The sequence below is a fragment of the Hippoglossus hippoglossus genome, chromosome 10, assembly GCF_009819705.1.
Source record: "Hippoglossus hippoglossus isolate fHipHip1 chromosome 10, fHipHip1.pri, whole genome shotgun sequence".
Taxonomy (NCBI): domain Eukaryota; kingdom Metazoa; phylum Chordata; class Actinopteri; order Pleuronectiformes; family Pleuronectidae; genus Hippoglossus; species Hippoglossus hippoglossus.
Window position 1 is genome coordinate 388,603 of NC_047160.1, and position 25,158 is coordinate 413,760.

The following is a 25,158-nucleotide window of genomic DNA, read 5'->3' on the forward strand; positions in this document are numbered from 1 at the left end:
CACTGTGACCCTGGAAACAGCTGTCTTCCTTGACAGTGGGGGTGCGCATGGGCGCAATATCTGGCAGGAAAGTAGTGAGAAAGGACACCAGCCTGTCAGGTGTGTTCGAGGGCAGATCCGCAAATGGGGTGTGGAGCACGGATCTCCAACATGCCCATTTAAATTATCTGGAGCTGTTGGCAGTGTTTCTTACGCTGAAATATTTTCTGCCGTTCCTCCGGGGACATCATGTGTTAGTGAGGACGGACAATACGACCACATGGTGGTGTATATGTATATATAGTCAGGGGGGGGGGGGGTCTACGTTCTCCACAGTTACACACTGTAGGTCGAGGTGCATCTCATCTCCGTGAGAGCAGCCCACATTCCCGGGATTCAGAATCTGGGTGCAGACCTTTTGTCAAGGGGAAATCCTCTCTACGCGGAGTGGAAGCTTCATCCGGCTGTAGTAGATCAGATTTGGTCACGTTTAGGCTGTGCAACAGTGGATGTGTTCGTGTCGAGGGGGAACGCACAGTGCCCACTGTTCTTCTCCCTGCACAACCAGAGTGCACCGTTGTGGGTGGGTACATTTGCACGCGAGTGGCTGCGCATCCCGCTTTACGCGTTTCCACCTCTGGCTTTGATTCTCCCGACACTGCTCAGGGTGCGGGAGATCGCCTGTCACTAATTTTGATCGCCCATCACTGGTCGTCCATGCACTGGCTGGCGGAAGTGAGACAGCTCCTCCACGGGCACCCATGGCCTCTCCCCGCTGCGCAGGAACCTGCTCTCCCAGGCATGCGGACAGATATTTCACCATCATCCGGAACAGCTCACCCCGTGGGATGGCCCGTGAGTGGTTTATTCTGACACTCAATGGATTAACATTCTGAATTGTGTTAACAATTCAGAATGCCAGAGCATCATCCACTAGGTATCTCTATAACTGTGTGTGGAGAGCGTTTGAGGAGTGGTGTGCTAAGCCACAGGAAATCCCTTTTCAATGTCCAGTTGGTACAATCCTGTCCTTCCTGAAGGGCCAACATCCCCTGGTTTGTTGTTTTATGAAAGGTGCACAAAGGTTGCTGCCCATCTCTAAACCTGGGAGCCCTCTCTAGTCATCCATTTGAACCATTGGAGAACATGGACATGAAAACGTTATCCCTGAAGGTGGCTCTGTTATTGGCTTTGGCTACAGCTAATCGTGTGAGTAATTTTTACACTCTATCTGTACATCCAGAGTGTGTGCGGTTCACCCCGGGGAACCTTGTGGTGACGCTGAGGCCAAATCCTGCATTTGTTCCCAAGGTTGTTAATCCATGCTCCCCAGTGGACCTGTCCGCTTTTCAGCCACCTCCCTATGGTTTCTGCAGAACAGCAGCTGTTACACATGCTGTGCCCTGTCCGTGCTTTACACACATATGTGGAGAGGACAAGGAGTTTAAGGAAAGGGGATCAGTTGTTTGTGTCCTGGGCTAAGCCCCACTGGGGCAAACCTATCACCAAACAAAGACTTTCTCACTGGATAGTGGACACCATTGCGTTGGCCTACTCCAGCTCCGGCCTTTAGGTTCCGACTGGTTTACGGGCAAACTCTACTAGAGGTCTTGCGACCTCTTGGGCCCTGTTCAAGGGAGTCTCTATCGAAGACATCTGCGCTGCAGCTAGCTGGTCTTCTCCCCTCACATTTGCAAGGTTCTAGAGGTTGGATGTCACATCCCCTGGCCTGACCCATGCTGTCTTGAGCGTGGGCTCCTCTGTGGATCTCACTTCTAAGTGACGCGGTCAGTCGTCGAGATAAGCTTGTCTGGCAATACAGCAGTCTCCATATCCTATAGTGAGACATCGAAACGAATGCTAAGAAAGAGAACTTTAGGTTACTGTCAGATCCCCTGAGTAGCATGAGTGAGATGTCTCACCAGACCGCCCTTCTTGCTGCTGGGGTGAAGCGAGAAGAGGTGTGCTTGTTTTGAATGACGTGTGACGCCACTTCCACTGTATTTAAGGTGCGGCACCTTGACGCGGACGTCACGACTGCCAGCCACTCAGAGCTGGCCAATTGGTATAAGTGCTTCTGTGAATACGCTCGAGGGGCGTTTCCCATAGTGAGGCATTTGGTGGTATTCATGATTTTGGTGCACTATGGAAACAGAAATTTTCTCATTTCATCTAGTAAACCTATTGCTCACCATGTTTTTGTTTCCTCGCTACTGGAAACCATTTTGCTGCCCAAGTCGGTTTCTGTGATAAAATGTGAAGCTTGTTCATCTCTCTCTGACCCTATCTCTGCAGCAGACCTGGCTGCCAAGCAGGCAGCCTCCTCCGCAACTCGTTTCCCTCCCACAGAAATGCTGTCTGATTCAACTCTTATCACCCCATGTGCTGACCTCAAAGCAATACAATCACAGGCAAAGCCTTGTGGTCACATTCAGGTGCTAAATTTATAAATGGCATTTGGATTGGCCCTAATGCCAAACCCTGTTTGCCACACGCTCTCTCCCCTGCTTAGGCCAAGTTATCACATGGAAGATATCACATGGACGAAGAGGGTAACAATGTGTCATTTGTGCAGCAAATAACTCTGCTGGTGCAATTAAAGTTGGATTACATTGAATTAACTCCATCAGAAGGAAAGAAATATTGCCTGGTGATTGTTTGCATGTTCAGCAAGTGGATTGAAGCCTTTCCCAACGGTTGCAAAAATCTTATTGAGAAAAATCATTCCCAAGTGGGGAATTCCTAGGTTGATCAGCAGTGACAGTGGAACAGGATTTGCCAACCAAATCATGGCAGAAATTTCTCAATATATTGGTTTTACTATATAACATCACTGTTCTTATCACCCCAAGTCTGCCGGTGCAGTGGAACGAGAGAATGCTCTGCACAAGCAGGTGAAAGCAGCACTCCCCACACCTGCACTGCAAGACCTGAAAACAGGCGATTGGGTACTCATCAGAAACTACAGGCGAAAGAACTGGAAGCAGCGGCTTTTCACGGGTCCATACCAAGTCCTCCTGACCACAGAGACAGCGGTGAAGGTGGCTGGGAGAGCACCTTGGATCCACGTCAGCCACTGCAAACACATTCCGGGTCCAGAGGGCGAAGCTGACTAAAGGGTAAGGGTGAAATAGCGCCTTCCTCCATCAGTAGTGTGCCAAGCGCCAACAAGTGGCAGCTGTGCAGAGAGCAGTGTCACCACCGGAAGTAAGTAGTCAAACACATCACCCCATCCTAACACCTTGGTGACAGTGGGGGGGGAGTGCTGATTGGCCTCTGCCTGCACTTCAGGCTTCAACAAACCGTCAAGAAGGGTGTGACAGTTGTGGTGATGTAGGAGACGCTCTCTGTCCAATGATGGAAAGACCACGCCCATGGCACCCCTTCAGGGTACATGGCTGGAGCCTGAGAGGAGGCATGTGCCTGCTCCTGTTGCTAACCATGCTGGTAATGATACCTTTCCTAAGTTATGAGCTACAATCATGCAATGCTACAATGCTACAGCTACCAGTTCCAACCACCGCCCCAAAAGGGAAAGGCGGAAAGGGGAGATTGTTTTTCACTGTACAGCTGATCGATATAACAGGGAGAAATGCCTCATTCTATACGCTATATTGGTCAATGTCAGAAACGATTACCTTCAAATTATATGTGACAGGAGAGCAGGGGCTGATCGTGTCTGTACGGTACATCAAGTTTTTGATAGCTGGAAAAAGACATTTCTAAAAGGCCCAATCGCGAGTTATTCAGACACAATCTATAACAGCACCAGTTTTAGCCAAGGAGTTTGGAGGCCAGGAATTTTCTTGCCTGGGTGATAATTGTGAAATATATACATTAGGGCTCAGCAAAACCCTTTGGTCCATTATACCCCCCACAGGACATCCAGACTGAGTGCAACATGAACAACATCTGTTCTGTGAGACTGAATGCAATCACTGTTTGATTAAATACACAGTGTCTCCCAGATGGTGAAAGGGGTTGACATTGACCTCTCTTGCGTTCTCACGGATCGATAGAAATGTGACTGAGGACAGCTGTGTGTTACATACTTTGTGCAGCTAGTCATAAGAGACATTAGTCAGACTCTTGAGCCTACTGTTGCTTTAAGAACTCTGTCACAGTTTGGCCAAATAGTAACACTGTAACTTTGTTTATGTTCAATATACTCTTGTTTATGTAATTTTGCTTCTCAACCACTATTAAATGCCTTGAAACTCGGTAGAGAGTTGATTCAATCATTCAGTGTAATTGTTCAATTCCTCACCATGGGATTAAATGCAAATTCCCACCACAGACAGCAAATTAGCATGAATAACTCGGCAATGATACCATATAAGGCTACTGTTTCTGCACCATGTCAGAAGTGTTCATTCATGAAAATGAGGTCAAAGAGTAAAAGAAGAACTTTATGAGTTCAGAGATACAAGTCCTGTATTCAGAAACGCAGAGGGGGAAGTTTAGACTATTTAGCTGCTTCAAAGTGGAATCAGACAACGACTAAAGCAGCGCTGTTAATGTTGTGTCACCTTTGAGTCGCACTCACTGAAATATGGAAGACATTGTACGATATCAAAATAGCTTAAAAAACATCTCACTACAGCAAGGCAATCAATGACAGCAACAGAAGGTCTCTGTCAACGATATGGATGGGAAAATGTATGCAATTAGACGTGATGTTGCACTGCTTTCTGCTGGTGCTGGATCAGACAATGAAAGACCTTCATCAATCACATTTTTACACAATATGCAGTATTTTAAAGGCTGACCCTCTCAACACCAACTGTACTCTCTGTCACGGTACAAATGCGCATCTGACGCTTGTATGCGCACTCCTCTCATGTGTGCAGGTTGACTAGAGATATCATGAGGCAGAGTTTAAGCTAACTATCAAGAAAAAAGTGATTAAAAAAAAAAAAAAAGATCTGAAAATAGCTTAACTGGTGACAATTAAAATCAGCCTCTATGTGTGCACCTTGTGCAAGACACATGCTGCAGAGTTAAACAGAATAATGTAAACATAAATGAGGTGTATGAATATGAATTATGAATAAATAAATATCTATCTATCTATCTATAGATATATGTATATATACACATGTTAGTGAATGAGCCCTACGGAAACATTAGTTGAGAAGAGGGAACTGACTTAACAGCCTTATTAACGTTGGTTGAAAAACTCCAACAGAGTAGTTCACAGCCAAAGGAGAAATCCTTGTTTACTTTCGGTATCTGACGAGATCCGAAGGAACGGCTGACACACACACACACACACACACACACACACACACACACACACACACACACACACACACACACACACACACACACACACACACACACACACACACACACACACACACACACACACACACACACACACACACACACACACACTAAATGTAGGCGAGAGTTCACCTATACTCAGAGGTAATAGTATAATAAGGACATTAAGAATGTAGACTTGAACGAGGAGAATATGTCGGTTTAGTTTCTCACAACTAGTCAACACGTCGCTCCCAAAACAGGACAACTGCCATCTGTGAGGAGAACACCCAGGACATTTTTTGGTAGCACACTACTGAGTCACTATATGAGTTGACGTGATGAAATTCATGCAAGTTGGTTCAGCCTGTGAATTAATTTTACTTTGATTTTCGGTGTGGTATTTAATCCAGCCCTCAATGGGTTGATGATTTTGGTTTCCATTGCTCGTTGTTACGTCATTTTGTAACAAATTATACAATGTACATTAGCAAAGATTTTCAACTTGAATATTTTGTTATTAGTCAGTCTACATCGTGCGGTGTACCAGCATTCTGTAGTAGTCAGTGGGGACAGGGCATCATGCTCAAAGTCAGTCTGCAGGAAGAGTTTTACATGTCTTCTACGTCCTCAGATAAACTACAACAGTGGTTGGCAACTCCTGGGTCAAAATCACTGCCATAATATTTAGCTAATTTGATTGTTTTTTATTGTATTTTAATGTTTTTATAGTGGTGAGTAGATAATGAATGAATTTAAATTTTTGGATGAACTATCTCTTTAAAAGGGATAGTTCATCGAAAACTGAAAACTCACTCATTATCTACTCACCACTATACCTATGGGGCGGTGGGTGAAGTGTTTGAGTCCACTACAGCACTCCAACACTTCTCGAGTCTCAGGGAGTAAACTTTGTTAGAGCAGAATCCAATACAATTGAAGTCAATTGTAAGTCCTTCTTCAGACGTAATAAAACAACAGAAAAACCATAACATGCCTCAATACTGCTCCTGTGGTGTCATCCAAGTGTCCGGAAGCCCCGACATTCATATTCTACTCGAAACGACGTCAATTACACCGTGTTTTAAGCCTAAATGTCTTCTGATATGTTCCGACGAGGTGCATTCAGGGACCATCAGAAATGCTAACGTCCTCTAGCTTGGCCACTTCTGGTGGACTTTTAGACTTAAAACACGCTGTAAATAAAAGGGCTTATATGACTTGCTGGCTGAAAGAGTGGGAACTTTGTATCGTGTTTAAAAACAGAGAATGGTCGCATATCTGCTGCTATAAAAACACCTATGGTGTTTGTTATTGCTTTGACACTCTCTGAATTATTTGCAAGCGGAAGCTTAAACGCAATGGGGTGCTTCGTTTTTTTCCCTGTCCCACTAATATAAGTAGGACATCCCTCTGGTGATGCAGTTTCAAAGTAGGCATGTTCAATGCTCTTGCTTCAATGTTACATATCCGATAGCAGTCGCACAATATCAGCATACAGTTTTTGTAAGAGCCACTTGTCTTTTTCCATCGTCTTTATAGTCGACTGGCTAAAACGGAAGTTTTTCCACACAGCAAACTTAAATGATGGAGGGTTTTCAAACTCCTTTTTGACTCCGGCTTGCCATGACGACGAGTGTACTGCACATTCGGTCCTTCGCTTAAGTTGTCCCTCGGAATTTGAGACCCTTACACAGAAATAAGTTCAGCACGTGGACTTGCGGTAATCATTCTGTACACGTGTACCAAACCGAAAGCCCGTACTGTAAATTTTCGGTTCGGACACATGTACTGTTACACCCCTACAAAATATGGATTAAAACACAAATTATGTTGAGAAAACAGCAAAGGTAGGACATGATTTATCTGTATTGTTTTTTGCAGTAAACATAATTTTTACCCTTTTTTGGCTGCTGGCTCGAACAGATATGATTGTGTAATCATATCATATGTAAAGAGAAATATGCCATTGCCATCTTTAGAGTCTTAGCTTTCATGACATATTGTTTGGGTTGTTAGCATAAAGAAGCATGCCAGTCAGCTGCATATACTTTTGTTATGTACAGTTATGTGTTTTTGATTTATGCTAGTTGCTTGGTGTTGGAACTGTGTTTGGTTTAGGTAAACATGGTTGTCAGTGTCACAGCTGTTTAGCAGAGCGTTTGTCCCCATTGCATATGCAGTAGGGCTGAAAAGATTCCTCGAGTAGGGCTGGGGCGACGCGTCGACATAATCGATTATGTGAATACATCGATTTGCGTAATGTGCTTCGTATGGAAGGTGGCTAAGCCCAATTAAAGCATGGATTCAACCGAAGGGCAAGCTGAAGTGGAAAAAATCATCCATGATCATCTAAAGCATAGGTTACCAATAGACGCCGTTCTATACGGCCCTATTATTAGATTTGAGTAGAGTGTTTCTATTTTAACCTGCTCACCTTTCTCGCATTTACGGTAGTAAATCCTGGCAGCACAAGGAAGAGTTTACTTCTCTCACTGAACAAGAGAAAGTGGGGAACAGAGAGAAAAGGAGGGTATAAGCTGTTTTGTTGAGATTGTTCATATGTGAAATGTAGTTTAAAAAAAAGAAGAGGGGATACTCAAACTACATCTTTTTTTTCCTTCTAAAATTAATTAATTACTAAAGCATAAAGCACAAAAGGGCGGAGCGTAACAGGCCATCGGCCATAACTCATCAACATTTGGTCCAATCATCATCAAACTTGGTAGATAAGTTTAAGCATTAAGATTTTTTCTCAAACAGAGCGCTAAAATCTCCCAAAACCCATAGCGCAGTAACCACTGAACCAAATTTCACCAAATTTGGTATGAATGTACGGTGGCCCTGAGAGCTCAACGCACTGCAACTTAAGAAAACACATGCAAGTGGACAAAACACAAGCAAAGTAAGAAAACATCTTCATCAATTTCACAACACAACACAGAAACGCGCTGCAAATACAGGAATGCGCAGCAAATACAGAAATGCGCAGCAAATACAGAAAACGACAATGGAAGTGTTTCCAGAGGACAGCTAAAAGTGATGGACACGTCCGCTTGTTGTTGCTGCCGCAGTTTGGAGTTGTTAAAGTCGGTGTCAGTCAGTGATCTTGGAAAATTTGCTAAACTTTAAACGTTTTTGGTTTATTTTAATAAATAACAAACTTTATTACTGCAGATGTCTACTGTTAACGCTCTGAGACCCACTGGGCCGTATACGATCTCAAATATCATGTTGTCTTTAGAGCGTCATGACTCCTCAACGGTTTGAGCTAGAGACATGCCGTGTTTTCCTGTTAAACTGAATAAACAGCGCTAACAAGCAAGCCCCTGTTTGTGAGGCAATGTATTGTCCATATTGTGTAGGGGTAGGCAACCTTTACTATCAAAAGAGCAATTTTGCCCCCTCTTCCGAGCTCTGGTCTCACTGTGCGTCTCTCCGAGTGAGTGCGGAGCCCCGGGGCCAGTGTGTGCGTTATTTGGGAACACACACACACACACACACACACACACACACACACACACACACACACACACACACACACACACACACACACACACACACACACACACACACACACACACACACACACACACACACACACACACACACACACACACACACAGTTGCAGTGCGTTGAGCTCTCAGGGCCACCGTATGAATGCTCTAGGGGCAACTAAAATCTAAAGTGCCGAATTGATTGGCGGAAGTACAAGTAATGCCCAAAAAATTTGAGCCCAATCGACCAAATGGTGGCGCTATTACATATGACAGGCCACGCCCCTCACACAGTTTGTCCGATTGACATAAAATTTCACACACAAGTCCACCTCAATGTGTCCACCTCAAAGCCTCTTGGACCATAACTGTCTGCCATGATGGATTTTTGCTAATTTGCATAAATTTAAAAACAGTAATGTCACATCTCCTTTTTGGTTTTTCAACCAATCAACACCAAGTTCGGTATAAAGCATTGTGAGACTTAGATACACATTTCTATTATAAATGATCACAATTGGTCAAAAATCACTGCCATTATTAACCTTAAACCTTTGCCAAGGGCGGGGCTACGAGGGAAATTGGCCATAACTCTTTAAATATTTGTCAAATCATCAATATGTTTATATCATATTGTAAAATAGGGGTGGTAAAGCATTTTGCATTTTGCCTATAGGATGTACCAAAAATACCCAAAACGTTCCGATTGAGCTGCTTCCTCTTATTGAGCTGCATCTTCCTATTGAGCCGCTTCTTCATATTGATCTACTTCCTCCTATTGAGCTGCTTCCTCTTATTGAGCCGCTTCCTTCCTATTGAGCGAATTAAGGCTTGAACCCGCTCATTGCCGTTTGCTTCTATATTTTTTTGTTGTGTTTAGGTTAAAGTAATTTGAAATTACTTTTAATTTATTGTTTTTTTGCATTTCAAAAAAGGTTTACTTTAAAACCCAGAATGTAATATGGCACTTAAATGCACTAAATGCCATCTCTAAATTGTGTCCTAAACAGTGCATTATGAAAAAAACTTTAAGTAGTAGCTCCATTGGCTAGGTTAGTAAGTCACCCAGTGGTCAGAGGAATGTCAGTTTTCTTTTGAGGCAGCCAAAGCTCTCCTCTGTGGTGCCCCTGTGCTTGCTGCTTCAAATTTCTTGTGTCCATTTAAGCTGGAGCTGGATTCCAGCAGATTGGGTGTGGGTGCAGTGCTTCTGCAGGAGGATGAGCGAAGCATTGATCATCAACTTTTTCAAAAACACCATAAAAAAAAAAAAAAAAAAAGGCCTTAGCCTTACTGTTAGCACTACAACATTTTGAAGTAGACCTTGGATCCAGGACTGTTGTGTTCTCTGACCATAATCGTCTTGACTCTTGTTCTTGACTCAGATGCAGAAGAGCAACAAACGCCTTGTATTTCCATTATAAGAAGGGTTCAGAAAATATTAAGGCGGATTCTCTGTCCAGGTCTTTTGTCTAGGGGATGGATGTTAGATTTTTGGTTGGGGAGATGTTCTTCGGTCATTTTTGTGAACTACTGCTCTTTAAAATTGTCAGATTTCACCCTCTCACCTGAGTGGGTGTGTGTGTGTGAGTGTGAGTGCTGACAGCAACCTCTGCCTTTCCTCCAACATTCCCACAAAGAAAAAGGAGCTTTTTTTAATGAAATTTGTCATTTGTTTAGTTTTATTGACTAACCCTAACCCTAGTTATGGAAGATTAGTGACCATTTTGCATTTCTAAACTTTGACACTGTGCCACTGCCTTTTTCTTGAGGTTATGAAGACGGATGAGTCTACGACATGTTAAGTCCAGGTCTCCCCTAGACGGCCAAAACATTTTTAGCAATCTTTTAAAAGTGGGTTACATATTAACATGTTTCTGAAGTAATCTTTTACCCTCTTTGAGACTTAACATACAGCTGAGGGGAAATAGGAAATCCATAAAATTACTGGCTGCACACAAGTATCAGTTAACACTGGACTGGGCCTCATGTGCACTGACATGGAAGCACAAGCCCAAACCCTTGGAACTAAACACGACACATTCCTTTAACTCATGTCAGTGGACACATCAAGTGTGTTCTGTGTTTGTAACTTCAGTCTTACCTGTCTCAGGTACCAGGGACACAGAGGACATACGTGTGCAAGAACGGGTCAAAGGTCTTCTAGGAACAAAGTCCTCGTCTCTGGCAGGAGCATGTTGTGAACCTGAACCAGTATCAGGGACATGTTGGCTTTCTCCCTGTCCAACCAGTGCTGGTCTCCTAGAAGCATGGTCTACAGCAGCACCTCTGGGCTCTAAACTGGCAGGACTAGAGCTCAGCCGCATCCCAGAGTCCCTTGTGTTCCCAGTCAGTGCTCCAGAGGGGTTTTCAGTGGTTGTAATTGTTCTATGGCTCATGCCCACCACCACCCTCCCACATCTATCCACCTGCCTGGATGTGGCTGCTCCAGCTCCATTTCTGACAACAGATCCAGTCACTTGCCTCAGCTCAGTCCTTGCTGCTGCCCCAGTACTCCCAGAGCTCTGTTCTGTCCAACTGTCAGCCCTTGGAGTGGTCTCCCGAGACTCTGTAGTTATTCCCTTACTGCTTGTCCTCCTGCTGTTATCAGCAGCAGCCTTCATATCTGCCTTGATCTGCTCACTGGTCACCTGACAGCTCTTCTCACAGCTGCTGTCTGACACCTGAACCTTTGTCTTGTCCACTGACACTGATAGAGCCACATTGTTGCTTCTCCGCAGAGGAGTCTTTCCTTTACCTGAAAACAAACAGGCACATAGACACACTAATGTTAATCTGGTAGGGGCACCTCAATTCATTTATTGTCCAGAAATAACTCCACATAATAAATTTTACTTTGAAACTTAGATGATAGATGATCTCTTTTCAGCTGCAGCTGATGCTGTTACAATTTGCACATTAAAGAAACCTGAGAGACATTGAAACTCTGAAAAAAAACTATGTCACGACAGAAGTTCTGCATTTGGCTGAGGTGTAAGCATTGTTGTGTGGATAAAAAACAATTTGAAAGACTAAGTGGATTAAATCTGACAGCTCTGAAGCACAAGGAGAAAACTTCAGATGTGTGTGGAGCAATGACGAGTGGAACCTTCCTCACATCAATACATTAAACTCAAATTTACATCATGTCCAGATGTTTTTTCATTGTCTGAGCATTGACTGCAGCTCTTTTAATCAACTCATCATCTTCTGCAGGGGTTTCATGGCAGTGAATTGAGAAATAGCTTTCCCAGCTGTTGATGTAAATAAACCAACTTTACATTAGTGGATGGAAACACATTCATTAGCATTTAGTGGATTTCTTTAAATTTGTTTTCATTTTGCACTACAATTGGACTGACACCTGGCTACTGTTGGGAGTAATTGGTTTGTTCTATATTGTGCTGACACCTTCTGTAAAGGATGCTGGCTGCTGCAAACAGGAAGCTGGCATCAGCCTTGAAACAAGACCTTCCTCTTCCTCACTGTCCGAGTCTGAGATGACCAGCTGGGGCTTTGGAACAACAGCACCAGCTGTTCTGCACTGCTGGACTAAACCACTGGGACCTGGATGTGCAAAGGACATCAGTTTCTTATTTATAATATGGTGATGAAAAGTGTAGAACATAAAAATTATTTTAACATCTGCTGATTCTGAACAAAAAGCAGCACCAAACCTGCTTGCTCTTCATCAAGAGGTTGCAGTGTTCCAGCTGGACAACTGTTCCCTGGAGCTATGTCAGCTTCGTCCACTCTCACACCCCCTTCTGCTACTTTCACCTCCATCTGTGGTTCAGCCTCCATGTTGTCTTCCTCCAAGATCATCTCCTCCTCCTCTTCTTCTTCTTCCTCATCTTCCATACCATTTACTGCAACCGGTGCTGTGAAACAAACAAAAAAATCTTCTTTTTTTGAGAACTTTGAGAAGGAGCACTTCCTGGACTCAAACTGAGTTAGTTTGAGGTGCTCTTTGGATCAGGATACATGTGGATAGACAATTACACAAAACTGCAAGGCTCTCTCTTTGTAGTTATTAAAATGCCTTTAATGTCATGGCATGGTCCTGTGGACCTAAAAACAACAAAGCTCCGGCGCTTTTCGGCATCTAGTGTTCGTCAGGGAGTCAAACAGATCACCTTAAACAATGGTTCCATTTTGAAGTGCGATTCAGCCAATAGAAAACTGCCACTCAGACATGGAATGTGACCTAAAGGGAGTGGGCACATAAAAACTCCAGGATATGGTGATGTTTAGCTCATGCTAATCACAAAATATTCAAAGCACTATATAAACAATGAATTAGGATACTTTTTTTTTTTTTTTAAATCAAAGAACAATATAATAAATGTCAACACTGACTTTGGTTACAAAGCACAAATACATGTAAACAAATGTTTATAGAAAAACACTAAAATCTAGATCTTCATTTAAAAAGGTAGTGTGTAGAATTTAGTGACATCTAGTGGTGAAGTTGCATGTTGTAGCTTAAGACCCCTTCCCCTCATCCTCCCCTTCCAAACATGAAAGAGAACCTGTGGTAAACTTCAGTTGTCATAAAAACTCAAAAGGTGTGTAGTTTGTACAGTTTGGGCTACAGTAAAAAACATGGCGGCCTCCGTAGATAGGACCAGCTCCAGATGTAAATATAAAGTATTTGAATATAATAGGCCTATTCTAGGTAAAAGAAAACAAAAATTTGTACAATTTAGATGATGATACACTTGTGAAAACACTACTAGGATTGTTTTATATTCAATTTCTGCCAATAGATCCCTTTCACGAAAAAATCGTACACACTGGACCTTTAAGCCTGGGTATTTTGTAGCCTGTAATTTATGGATCCCAAAATCTTCCTGTTAAGTCAAGTTTGTCTGTTACCTTTTAGGAAGGAAACAGGGATGTGGTCAATCCCCAATTGCTGGTCTGTCCTGGAAATGTCTTTTTGTTCTCCCAAGGTAAAAAACTTGGCAACTAGGACAATTTAGTCTATAGATTACAAATGTTGTTTTACAGTTAATGTAATGATTGAAGTTGAATTCCTTTAGAGTTGTACAGTCCATAAATGTATTTGTCTGCTTGACATTTGTGTGGTGGTTGCAGTGGTTACATTTGTAGGACCCTTAAGTTTTGGGCCAACCAGTTTGTTGGGTGTTAGATTTAAGATGGCTGTGTACCAGTTTATCCTGTATTGTTGAGCATCTCCTGAAACTGAACAATGGTGGTTCGGGGAGATCTGGCATAACGTTTCATCAATTTAATGACACCCCAATTTTGGTTTATTATCTGTTTAATGTTTTCTGCTTCTGTACTGTGTGTTGTGACAAAAAACAATCTATCTTTTCTCACTTCTCTTAGATCTAACTATTTTCAAAGACAATCAAGGGCATACATGTATATTTATGAAACCTTCAGACAGAAATACAATACTACATGCCAACTGCTTCCATCCACAGTGGCTTAAAGACAATTTGCCTTTTGGCCGGTTTCAACAAATATGCAGAATTTGTGACAAACACATTTCCAGGAACAGGGAAACAGTAACTCTAGGCTGAAAAAAGCATGCACAAGGGCCAAACATCTAGACGGATAAACTTTTCTATAAAGAACTGCCCCAAAGTGAGAATAGATAGATTGATTTTTGTCACAACATACAGTACAGAAACGGAAAACATTAAAACAGATCATAAGCAAAAATTGGGGTATCATTAAAAGTGATGAAACAGTTTCAGCAGATGCCCGACAATACAGGTTAAATTGGTACACAGCCATCTTCCACCTTACACCCAACAAACATGGTTGGGTGCAAAACCTAAATTTAACCACTGCACAAATGTCAAGCAGACTAAGACAATTATGTACTGTACAACTCAAAAGGAATTCACCATCAATCATTACCTTAACTGTAAAACAACATTTATAATCTACAGACTAGAATGTCCTATTTGCCATGTTTTTTTTTCATCAGGAGAACAAAAAAACGTTTCCAGGACAGACTAGCAGAACACAAATATGCCATCCGCACAGGTAATGTCAACTATCCCATGGCTAGACATTATCTGGACTTCCATAACAGTCATCCATTCACACTACAAGTATTTGGCATTGACCACATCCCTGTTTCCATCCGAAAAGGTGACAAAGCAAACTTTACCAAAAGGAAGCTCCATAAATTACAAGCTACAAAATACCCAGGCTTAAATGAGGATCTAGATTTCTTCTATAAACATTCGTTAACTTTTATTTGTGTTTTGTTACCAAAGTCATTGTTTACATGTATTATATTGTTCTTTGATAAAAAAAAATTCTAACCAGTCATTGTTTATATTGCGCTTTGATAATTTTGTGATTAACATGTTGAGCTAATCATCACCGTCTGCTGTTTTTATGTGTCCACACCCTTTAGGCCACAACTCCATGTCTGAGTGGCAGTTTCCTATTGGCTGCATAGCACTACAAAAATGAACCATTGTTTAAGGTGATCTGTTTGACTCCCTGACAAAGGCTAGATGACGAAAAGCGTCTGAGTTTTTTTTTTTTTTTGGTACACATGACCATGATGTGACAATAAATGCATTTTTATAGCTACAAAAAGAGAGTCTTGGAGTTTTTTGTAATTAACAAAAAAGGGTTAAAATTATTTACATACTTTAACCAAACAGATAATATCCTGGCCCTGTTTGTTTATCTGACTATTAACACGTTCTCAGAATCTGCTGACACATCTTTTGTGACTGAACAATAACAGAGTGATGTGTTTGTGATGATGTGATGATGTGATGTTACAACAATGTCAGTGTACATGACTGACCTCCAATTTTCTTACTTCATCTTCACTAATAAGTTTAGACAAGTGAGCTCTTTGTAAGAAAGCCACAGCTGCTGTGTTCTGATTGCTGTTATTCCACTGACTAACAATGCAGTTGGAACTTGCCATTATGCTGCTGAAGCTGGTTCTGCTGCTGCCTTTGGTTGTTGTTGACAGGTGGGGGGGCAGGGGGCAAGTTGGCCTCATTATTGTGGTGGTGGTGGTTGTTGTTCTCATTGTCATTGTTGGAGTTCTGGTTGCTGACCAATGCAGAGGACACGCCAATACCAGTTCCTGCACTCAGGCCCACCCTGGCACAGCCCTAACATACACACATAATATATATTATGCATCAGCACATGCAACAACCTTATTAAGCAGATTTAGGTATGAGCCACACATCAATTATTCACATGAAATATGATTTGTTTTGTCTATTGTTGTTACCTCTGCCAAGGAGGTTATGTTTTCATCTCTGTTAGTAAGCAGGATAACGTAAAAACTACTGGAGGGATTACCACAAAAATAGTTGTATGGGTCAGGGAAGAACTTGTAATGTTAGTGCGAATATGGATCAGGGGACGGACCAACAATTATTTCTTTCACTTCCCTTAAAGGGATAGTTCACCCAAAAATGAAAATTAACTCATTATCTACTTAACACCTTGCTGATGGAGGGGTGGGTGAAGTGTTTGAGTCCACAAATCACCTTTGGAGTTTCAGGGGTAAACAGCGTTGCAGCCAAATCCAATACAATTTAATTAAATGGTGACCAATACCGCTCCTTTGGTGTCATCTGCATTCAAATTTGACTCGAAACGAGGTCATTTAGACCATGTTTTTAGCCTAAATGTCCTCTGATATCCTCCACTGGAACTGCGTTTGTGCATGGATCACAGCGGACATTTCGGCTAAAAACGTGGTGTACCCCTGAAACTCCAAAAAAACAACCTCCATCGGCATAGTGGTGAGTAGATAAGTGAATTTTCATTTTTGGGTGAACCATCCCTTTAACATCGCGAGATAGGGGATTTTCTATATGTTTTTACATTTTTTAATTGATTTCAAACAAATGCAAATGAAAACATAACCTCATTGTCAGAGTTAATAATTTGTGGATCTCGAATGAAAAAAAAAGGAATGTTTAAGGGAGTGATATTTATGAGAGCGTCCAATTTTATGCATATCCAAATATAAATCCATATCTAGTAAATTTAAATGTGGTTTCCTAAGGAGACTGTCGGGCCCATTCTAGTTGTTAATTATAAAATTCAGTGTTAATCTAATCTAAATACAAAGGCCTTTGATGTGAATCAGAAGGTTGTAGATTGAACTTGAATTTTTGCTAATTTTGTGTGGAAAAATTTCTGTTTTGATGTCTTCAAAAGGGGAAATATGGCCACACTATATACCACCGAGCACTCTCATTAAGGTCTTGAATGACATCTACTTAAACAGAGCACTGGCAGAATCTTTGTCTTCGTATTACTGGATCAGTAACAGTGCTGTTTTAGACACATGTGGGTGCCAGAATATCCTTAAATTAAACAAAGATAAACCTCAAGAAAATGTTTCTGGGAACAAGGAAGATCATTTATAATTCAGGTTCTATTAAGTTAAAACAACAAATCAAGGCAGACATATTGGTGTAGTCATGGACTCAAACCACAATTTTCGGTCGCATTAAAAGGAATAGTTCACCCATGATGCTGATCGCGACAGAGATTCTGCTCCTTGTATAACAATATAAAGTGAACGTTAACCACTATAAACTTCAACCACGGTGAGCACTTTTGAATGGCAGTGCCTTTTAAATTATTTAAATGACATGCAGTGCTGTTATTTACATAGTTATATTTGAAATATTTGCAACTGCCCCATGAGAAATAATATTAAGATATGTGCAAATACTATTGGCCCATTTTTGGATAAATATGCAAGTGTAGTCTCAAATGTCACTGTTTATAATACACAAGAAAAAAACAAGACTATACCCTCTTCTCCTGTCACCACTGCACCACTGTACGCATATATTTTTTTATACATTGCATATCAGCTTTTTAGGGGTCTCTTAAAGGGACAGTTCACCCAGAAATGAAAATTCACTCATTATCTACTCACCTCTTATGTCGATGGGGGGGGGGGGGGGGGGGGGGGGGGGGGGGGGGGGGGGGTGTTTGAGTCCACAAAATGTATTTGGGACTTTCAGGGGTAAACAGTGTAGCTGATTAGTGAACTATCTTCAGACGTAATAAAACAGAAAAAACACAAAATACCTCAATACTGCCCGGTGGTGTCATCCAAGTGTCCGGAAGCACCGACATTCATATTCGACTTGAAACAAGGTAATTTCCACCGGGTTTTAAGCTTAAAAGTCCACCAGAAGTGTGGCTAAGCTAGCTGATGTTAGCATTTCCGAAGGTCCCTGAATGGACATCGTCAGAAGATATCAGAGGACTTTTAGGCTTAAAACACGGTGTAAATGATGCCGTTTTGACTTGAATATGAATGTTGGGGCTTCCGGACACTTGGATGACACCACAGGAGCAGTATTGAGGTATGTTATGGTTTTTCTGTTTTATTACGTTTGAAGAAGGACTCACCATTGACTTAAATTGTATTGGATTCTGCTCTAACAAAGTTTACCCCCTGAGACTCCAGAAGTATTTTGTGGACTCAAACACTTCACCCCCCAAATGGCATAGTGGTGAGTCGAAAATGAGGGAATTTTCATTTTTGGATGAAATATCCCTTTAAAGGCCCAATTCCATTTCACCCCTTGGCCCTAGCCCTTAGCCCTTAGCCCTTACCCTTCGCTTTGCGCATTCACGTGTAGGGGTAGGCTGTCCCAATACCTGTTGGGACGGAGGGGTAGAGCCAAGGGGTAGGGCTTTATAGCCCTCGAAAGTGACATTTTTCTGACCCTCACTTCAAACCAAGGGGTACCCAGAATGCCTTGCGAATCATCTGCAAGCTGGGAGAGAGATCCACAAATGTCGTATTTTCTCCATTAATAAGGATTTAAAAATTACAATAATGATTGTAGTATCTTAGTTTAATAACATTTCAATGTATTATGGTCATTTTTTTCACAACCTTAAAAAAAAAAAAAGATTGCGAGCGCGCTCGCGTTAGCATGCTAGGGATCCTTTCCTTTGCATGATAATCCCGTATTTCACATATTTTCATGTTGCATCCCCCCTCTTTGTAGACACACGGTGCACTTGATTGAACCCGCGTATAGCTGCGATGTTACTGAACTGCTCCTCTAACAACACAGCATCCTGGCAGGCTTTTATACAGACCACTGCTAGCAGCCTGAAGCTGTATGCTTTTGATTCATTCATGAAATAATGCCATGCATTCAAGTTTTTCAATTTCAAATGTCATTGATTCACCTGCATTAGCATAGATGTTATTTGGATATAATAAGTTAGTAACAGCAAACAATAGCATTGGTATATTTAAGATCTCAACAATGTTATTACAATAACATCCCTGGCAAAACTTTTTTTTCGTCTGTTTACAACGACTACTGATGATGTAACGGCTTCTTGAAGGGCTGTCCCAATTCGTAGGGGAAGATTTCAACCACTACTCCTTGTGACTCCATTTCAAGTGGCAAGATAACCCTCAAAAACAAGGGGAAGGGGTAGGACGAGGGGGTGAAATGGGATTGACTATAACAGTCAGAATGAAGGTCTAATGTCTCTGCACGATTTGGAGAAAAGGGTCCATGCTTTTTTATCTTCCGTCCACTTCACACTAAGCTTACAGGTCTCCCTAAAAAATGGATGAGACAGTTGATTCAAAATGCTGCTACTTGAGAACGAAGAAAGTCACATCAGTCAAGTCTGCAGATCTTTACACTAGCTACCTATATGTTAAAGAGTTGATTCCAAAACAGTGCTGTGGATTAATAAAGAAAAGAATGGTTTTAGGGCCAAAATACATACTGCTTTTTCATTAGGAACCATTCAGACCCTTCAGGTCGTCTGGGGTTAGCCTGCTTTCTGTTCCCAGAGTCAAAACTAAACATGGTGAAGCTGTGCTCAGTTTTTATGTTACACAAATGGGGATTAAACTGGTGTCCTGCAGCTCTTAGCTATTTTAAATCAAGGCTAAAGACGTAATTGTTTACAATGCACTGTAACTTTTGCTCTTTCTATATTTAGGTATTTAGTTTCTATCCAAATGCTGTTTTGGTAATATGTTGCCTTTAGAGTTGGTCTTGATGCCTTGAATGTCATATATACACTGCTCAAAAAGTGAAGGGAACACTTAAGCGTCACAGCATAACACCAAGTCAGTTAAACCTAAATCTGTCCATTTAGGAAGCACAAGTGATTGCGAATCAATATTACCTGCTTTGGTGCAAATTAAAGTGACAACAGCTGCAATGGAGAGGCAAAAGCAAAAAAACAAACAAAAAGGAAATGGTTTTGCATGTGGTGGCCACAGACAATTGCTCTGTACTTACCCTTCCTGACTGATTATTCTCTAGTTTTGTGTTCTGCTAGTGTCCTTGCCACTACTGGGGCGGCTGTGGCTGAGGGGTAGAGCGGTCGTCCTCCAACCAGAAGGTCAGCAGTTCGATCCCAGTCTTCCCCATCTGCATGCCGAAGTGTCTTTGGGCAAGATGCGGAACCCCGAATTGCCCCTCATAAGAAAAAAAGTGCTGCTAAAAGATGCACTGTATGCATGTGTGTGAATGGGTGAATGGCAAACTGTACTGTAAAGCACTTTGAGTGGTCATGAAGACTAGAAAATAAATAAATACAAACCATTTACTACTGGTAGCATGAGGCGGTACCTGCGGCCCAATTAGGTAGCACAGGTAGTCCAGCTCCTTTAGGGTGGCACATCCATACGTGTGGTCGCAAGAAGGTTTTCTGTGTCTCCCAGCACAGTCTCAAGAGCATGAAGGAGATATTGTACCAGGAGACCGGCTGCTACACGAGGAGAGCTGGACAGTGCTGTAGAAGGACATCGATCCAGCAGCAGAACCACTCTTCTCCGTTGTGTAAGGAGGAACAGGAGGAGCACTGCCAGAGCCCAGAAAATAAACTCCAGCAGGCTACTGGTGTGCATGTTTCTGACCAAATTGTCAGAAACAGCATCCTTGAGTGGCATGAGGGCCCGACGGCCTCTCGTGGGACCTGTGCTCACAGCCTAGCACCGTGTAGCTCAATTGGCATTCTCCACTGGCGCCACATTCTCTTGTCAGATGAGAGCAGGTTCACACTGAGCACATGTGACACACGTGAAAGAGTCTGGAGACAACATGGTGAACGTTATGCTGTTTGTGACATCATCCAGCATGAGCGGTTCGGCGGTGGGTCAGTGATGGTCTGGGGAGGCATATCCTCGGAGGGTCACACAGACCTCTATCATAGCCAATGGTTCCCTGACGGCTGTTATGTACCAAGATGAAATCCTCAGAGCAATTGTCAAACCTTATGTTGGTGCAGTGGTCCCTGGGTTCCCCCTGGTGCAGGACAATGCCCGGCCTCACGTGGCTAGAGTGTGTAGGCAGTTCCTGGATGACAAAGGCATTGATGCCATTGACTGGCCCTCACGTTCCCCTGACCTAAATCCAATTGAGCACCTATTGGACATTATGTATCAGTGCATTCGTCGCCGCTAAGTACCACCACAGACTGTGCAGGAGCTCACAGATGCCCTGATCCAGGTCTGGGAGGAGATCCCCCGGGACGCCAATTGACATGCAGAGCGTGAATGCATGGCGCATGGAACACCACTTATCTCAGTTCAGGCGGTCTTTTGCGATACGTATATCGCACATGTTGATATTGCGATGACGATACATTTTTTATATATCGTGCAGCCCTAATACACACTCCTGAGTCACATTAGGGGTTGCCATGATGAAATTCACGCAAGTTGGATCAGCCTGTGATTACATTTTTTACTTGATTTATGGTGGTTTTGAATCCAGCCCTCAATGGGTTGATGATTTCTGTTGACTGTTCTAACGTCATTTTGTTCTCAATGAATTATATAATGTACATCACTTAAGATTTTCAACTTGAATAATTCATTCATCAAGATCTGATGTGTGATTTAAGTGTTCCCTTAATTTTTTTGAGCAGTACACACACACACACACACACACACACACACACACACACACACACACACACACACACACACACACACACACACACACACACACACACACACACACACACACACACACACACACACACACACACACACACACACACACACACAAATACCTTCGGTGGTTCTCTAAACATCTGGTCTAGACAGATAAACTCCAGACTGGGTAGTAACTCTATGAACTGGGAGAAGGATTCCAATTTGATAGCATGACAGCGAACAAGGGTGAGATCAACGAGACGGCTCCATCTGGACTGATCTGAGCACAGAAACAGGCAAAATATTCAGAACCCTCTTTTATATATAAAGCAACTGAGCTTACCACAAACATACTTATGTACATGAATATTAAGGCAATGAGAGTGTGCTTTACCTGTGATCCAGTGGTGAGGATTATGCAGGTGAGGACAGTTGTAGATGAGCAGGTATTTAATATTAGTGAACACCTCGTTCACAACCTTTATGCCAATATCAGTAATGATGCCTGGGTTTTCAATGACATCAGCCAGACCGTACTTCACAAGCTCCGAATGACTCATCTTACCTGCATTCAAAACATATACAAGCTTTTTTTCACATAACTGCAAATTAAACTCATAAGATTCAAAATGTTGCATCTTTACTGCACTCTTGACATTTTCTACCATTGCTACAGTTTATCGGTATGAAAACGTGGTCACAAATTTAAGCACAATGTTCGGGAAAAATGTACATGTGTATAGTCAAACTGCAGGAGAACCTGGTGGGACATACAAATGAGCAAAGGGTCGCGAGAATCTTTCATTTTTGACAGGGAAAATAAAAATTGCCAAATGTTCTCAGAGCCTCGTAATGATATTTGAGAGGAGGAACTAACACTGCAGCAGGAACTCATCCACGTATCCAAGATGAAGTGTCTCAAACTGCGGAAACTCTAGTTCAGCCATTTTGAGAGCTGAGAAGACTCCATCTTTAGTCAGTGAAGGCTGGATACGCAGCTCATGAAGCCTGTTAAAACACAATAAAATTATTTAGATAAGTGTTTGTATTACACAATTCTGACAACCTTTCTACTGTTAGCTAAAGATAAAAAAAAACATTGAAGGCTTACTGTTCAATTACATGAATGTTCACCAAATTTATTTGTTTAAAGAAAACTCCAGAAATTATCTTATATATTTATATATGATCACTATATGATAAATTGACAGAAATATATATAATATTCATAACAATGTTTACATTAGTGTATGATCACCTGAAACTAAGAATCATTGGGCCTCATGCAAGAATCGTGCAAACAAAGTTGTACATTTGAGTAATTTATGATTAAGAACCTGTCGCTTTCACCAATTCAAAATTATGAGTGGTCCAGACCTTTCATAGGACAGGTCTTGTTCCTTCTTTCAGTTTTACCTATCCTCATTCTGTCAACATGAAGTGGTGGTGATAAATCAGTAATTTGTTTTCACTAATGGATTGTACATTTCATTAGTTTGAAGCAATTACAAATAAAAATATATTTATTACACCTCATACTTACTTTGACATTATTATGTTTCTGCAGTTTAACATTTTTTAAATTACCGGCTCAATGTTGCCATGTCCAGGGGAGCGCACAAACCTTTTCTCTAGGTGACTGATATTGTGCTTAAACTCTCTGCCTCATTAGATCTGTAGTCAACCCTGCAGACAACGTCTGAGGTTTATTATATTAGCAAACAATAGCTCAAAAGACAACTGACGATCGCCGAACGATGACGATGGATAATATTGATTCAATCACCAAACCCTAGCTTGTAGTCGGCACAAAGAGTTGCTGGGAAATCTGAGATGTAGACAGTGACATATATGGTGATGTAATGACGTGGCTCTAAGGAAGTTCTAGCCCATGGAAAAGCAAACTGGTTCTGAAAAGGTTTGAAAGTTTAACCAGCTCCGAGCCCAGCACTAGCAGCCGGTTCACTTTGGTAAAAAAGGGGTACAGACAAACTAAACACTGATTTTAGAGAGGGCTTTTTACATTTCAATGTTTCCTGAGGGTCACCATCGTTTTCCTAGACACAATACTGGTATAGTGTGTCTTAACAATTTTATATACTGACATTATCTCTAAACTTCTTACTTTATATATACTTCATTTCACTTTGTTACAGACTGATCAGTGATAAAACAGTATCTCAAAATCGGCACTCGAGATACTGAATAAAACCATTTGCATGTTGCTTTAAAAACATGAGCTGCATATAAACAAGTTTTTTTTCTCTCAGTTAGATAAAGAAACTGGCTGAGCACCTGCGAGCAGCAGTGATAATGAGGTAGCCTAAGTCCACCTCCAGAGCATTCTTACAGGCTCCAAACACGATGGTGTGGAGGTTCCGAAATCCTCCTAGGAATAAAAATACACAGCATAACAGAGAGCAAACCATTTATTTTACAGTTAATCAAATGCTCTTAATTCATTAACTCAAATTCTGCTGTAATTTTCATAATACATATGACAGTGAAAGATGACTGTAATTCAGAAGAGCAAAAAAATAAAAAATAAAAAATAAAATGAGGTATACAATAAGTACTATATCTTTGTCACAGTCCTATGGTATAAAATCCTAACCCAGATATAGACAATCACTCATTGAAATTTATATTACTTTGGTAACACCAACTCTGCAGGCTGATTAGAAACGCACGCTATCCTCACCTGATCTCCAGCTATCCTCCACGACATGTTGGATCAGCCCTCCCAGAAAGGGAACTCTCACCAGCTCTAGCTGCTCCAGGTTCCGGGCTGATGCTAAACCAGTTACCAAGGGAACGTATTTTAGGGAGTTGGTTGGCCCTGCACAATTCCGCATGACAAAGGTTCTGAGGCTCACACACAGAAAGTCCTTAAACGGCTGTGGTTTGGTGAGACGGACCCACTTCAGGTAAAGGTGGCGCAGCATGGAAACACAGGGAATCTCTGGGACATTAACACCTGCAACAAACATGCACAATTTGAAGAACATCAGATAATCAGCTGTGTATTTTTTTGAGAGCCAATGTTATGCTCTTCAAAATTTTCCCTGCAGTGGTTAGCACTGTCACCTCACAGCAATAAGGTTCTTGGTTTAAATCCTGGTTTGGCAGTAGGCCTTTCTGTGTGGAGTGCTCTACCCATGTCTTTGGGTCTAACTGGGGTTAGGTAAAATGGAGACTTTAAAATTGTCAGTTTGTGTGAATGTGAACATGAATGGTTGTTTGTCTCTGTATGCAAGTCCTGCGATACACTGGCAACCTGTCAAGGGTGTATATTGAGATACTAAAGTTGAGATCGGCTTTAGCCCCCGACAACCCTCAAAGAATAAGCGGTATACATGGATGGAGAGACATTTTTCCTTTTTTTGAAAATGTTAAAGTTCTGGGTTACAAAGGCCTTCTTTACCTCAAAACTAATTTGCATTACTACCTTGTTTTCTGTAAAATGTCTTTCATCACCAAGTAATATGTGA

The 25,158-nt window shown here is 41.8% G+C and overlaps 1 protein-coding gene and 1 long non-coding RNA gene across 4 annotated transcripts in view; one reads left to right on the top strand and one right to left on the bottom strand.

Moving 5' to 3' along the window:
* Positions 1 to 25,158, bottom strand: part of fbxo38 (F-box protein 38) — a 54,999-nt gene that overhangs the window by 19,679 nt on the left and 10,162 nt on the right. For all 3 annotated transcript variants that reach the window (XM_034598742.1, XM_034598741.1, XM_034598740.1), the window contains 9 exons: positions 24,369 to 24,644; positions 23,963 to 24,056; positions 22,545 to 22,675; positions 22,062 to 22,232; positions 21,805 to 21,947; positions 15,671 to 15,866; positions 12,417 to 12,620; positions 12,151 to 12,306; positions 10,844 to 11,497 (listed from right to left, as the gene is read on the bottom strand). In XM_034598742.1, the coding sequence (XP_034454633.1) occupies positions 10,844 to 11,497; positions 12,151 to 12,306; positions 12,417 to 12,620; positions 15,671 to 15,866; positions 21,805 to 21,947; positions 22,062 to 22,232; positions 22,545 to 22,675; positions 23,963 to 24,056; positions 24,369 to 24,644 (2,025 nt within the window). The remainder of the gene's footprint in view (positions 1 to 10,843; positions 11,498 to 12,150; positions 12,307 to 12,416; positions 12,621 to 15,670; positions 15,867 to 21,804; positions 21,948 to 22,061; positions 22,233 to 22,544; positions 22,676 to 23,962; positions 24,057 to 24,368; positions 24,645 to 25,158) is intronic.
* Positions 16,808 to 17,512, top strand: LOC117769724. Its single transcript, XR_004615289.1, has 3 exons — positions 16,808 to 16,818; positions 17,110 to 17,114; positions 17,333 to 17,512. It is a non-coding gene; the product is annotated as an uncharacterized LOC117769724 (long non-coding RNA).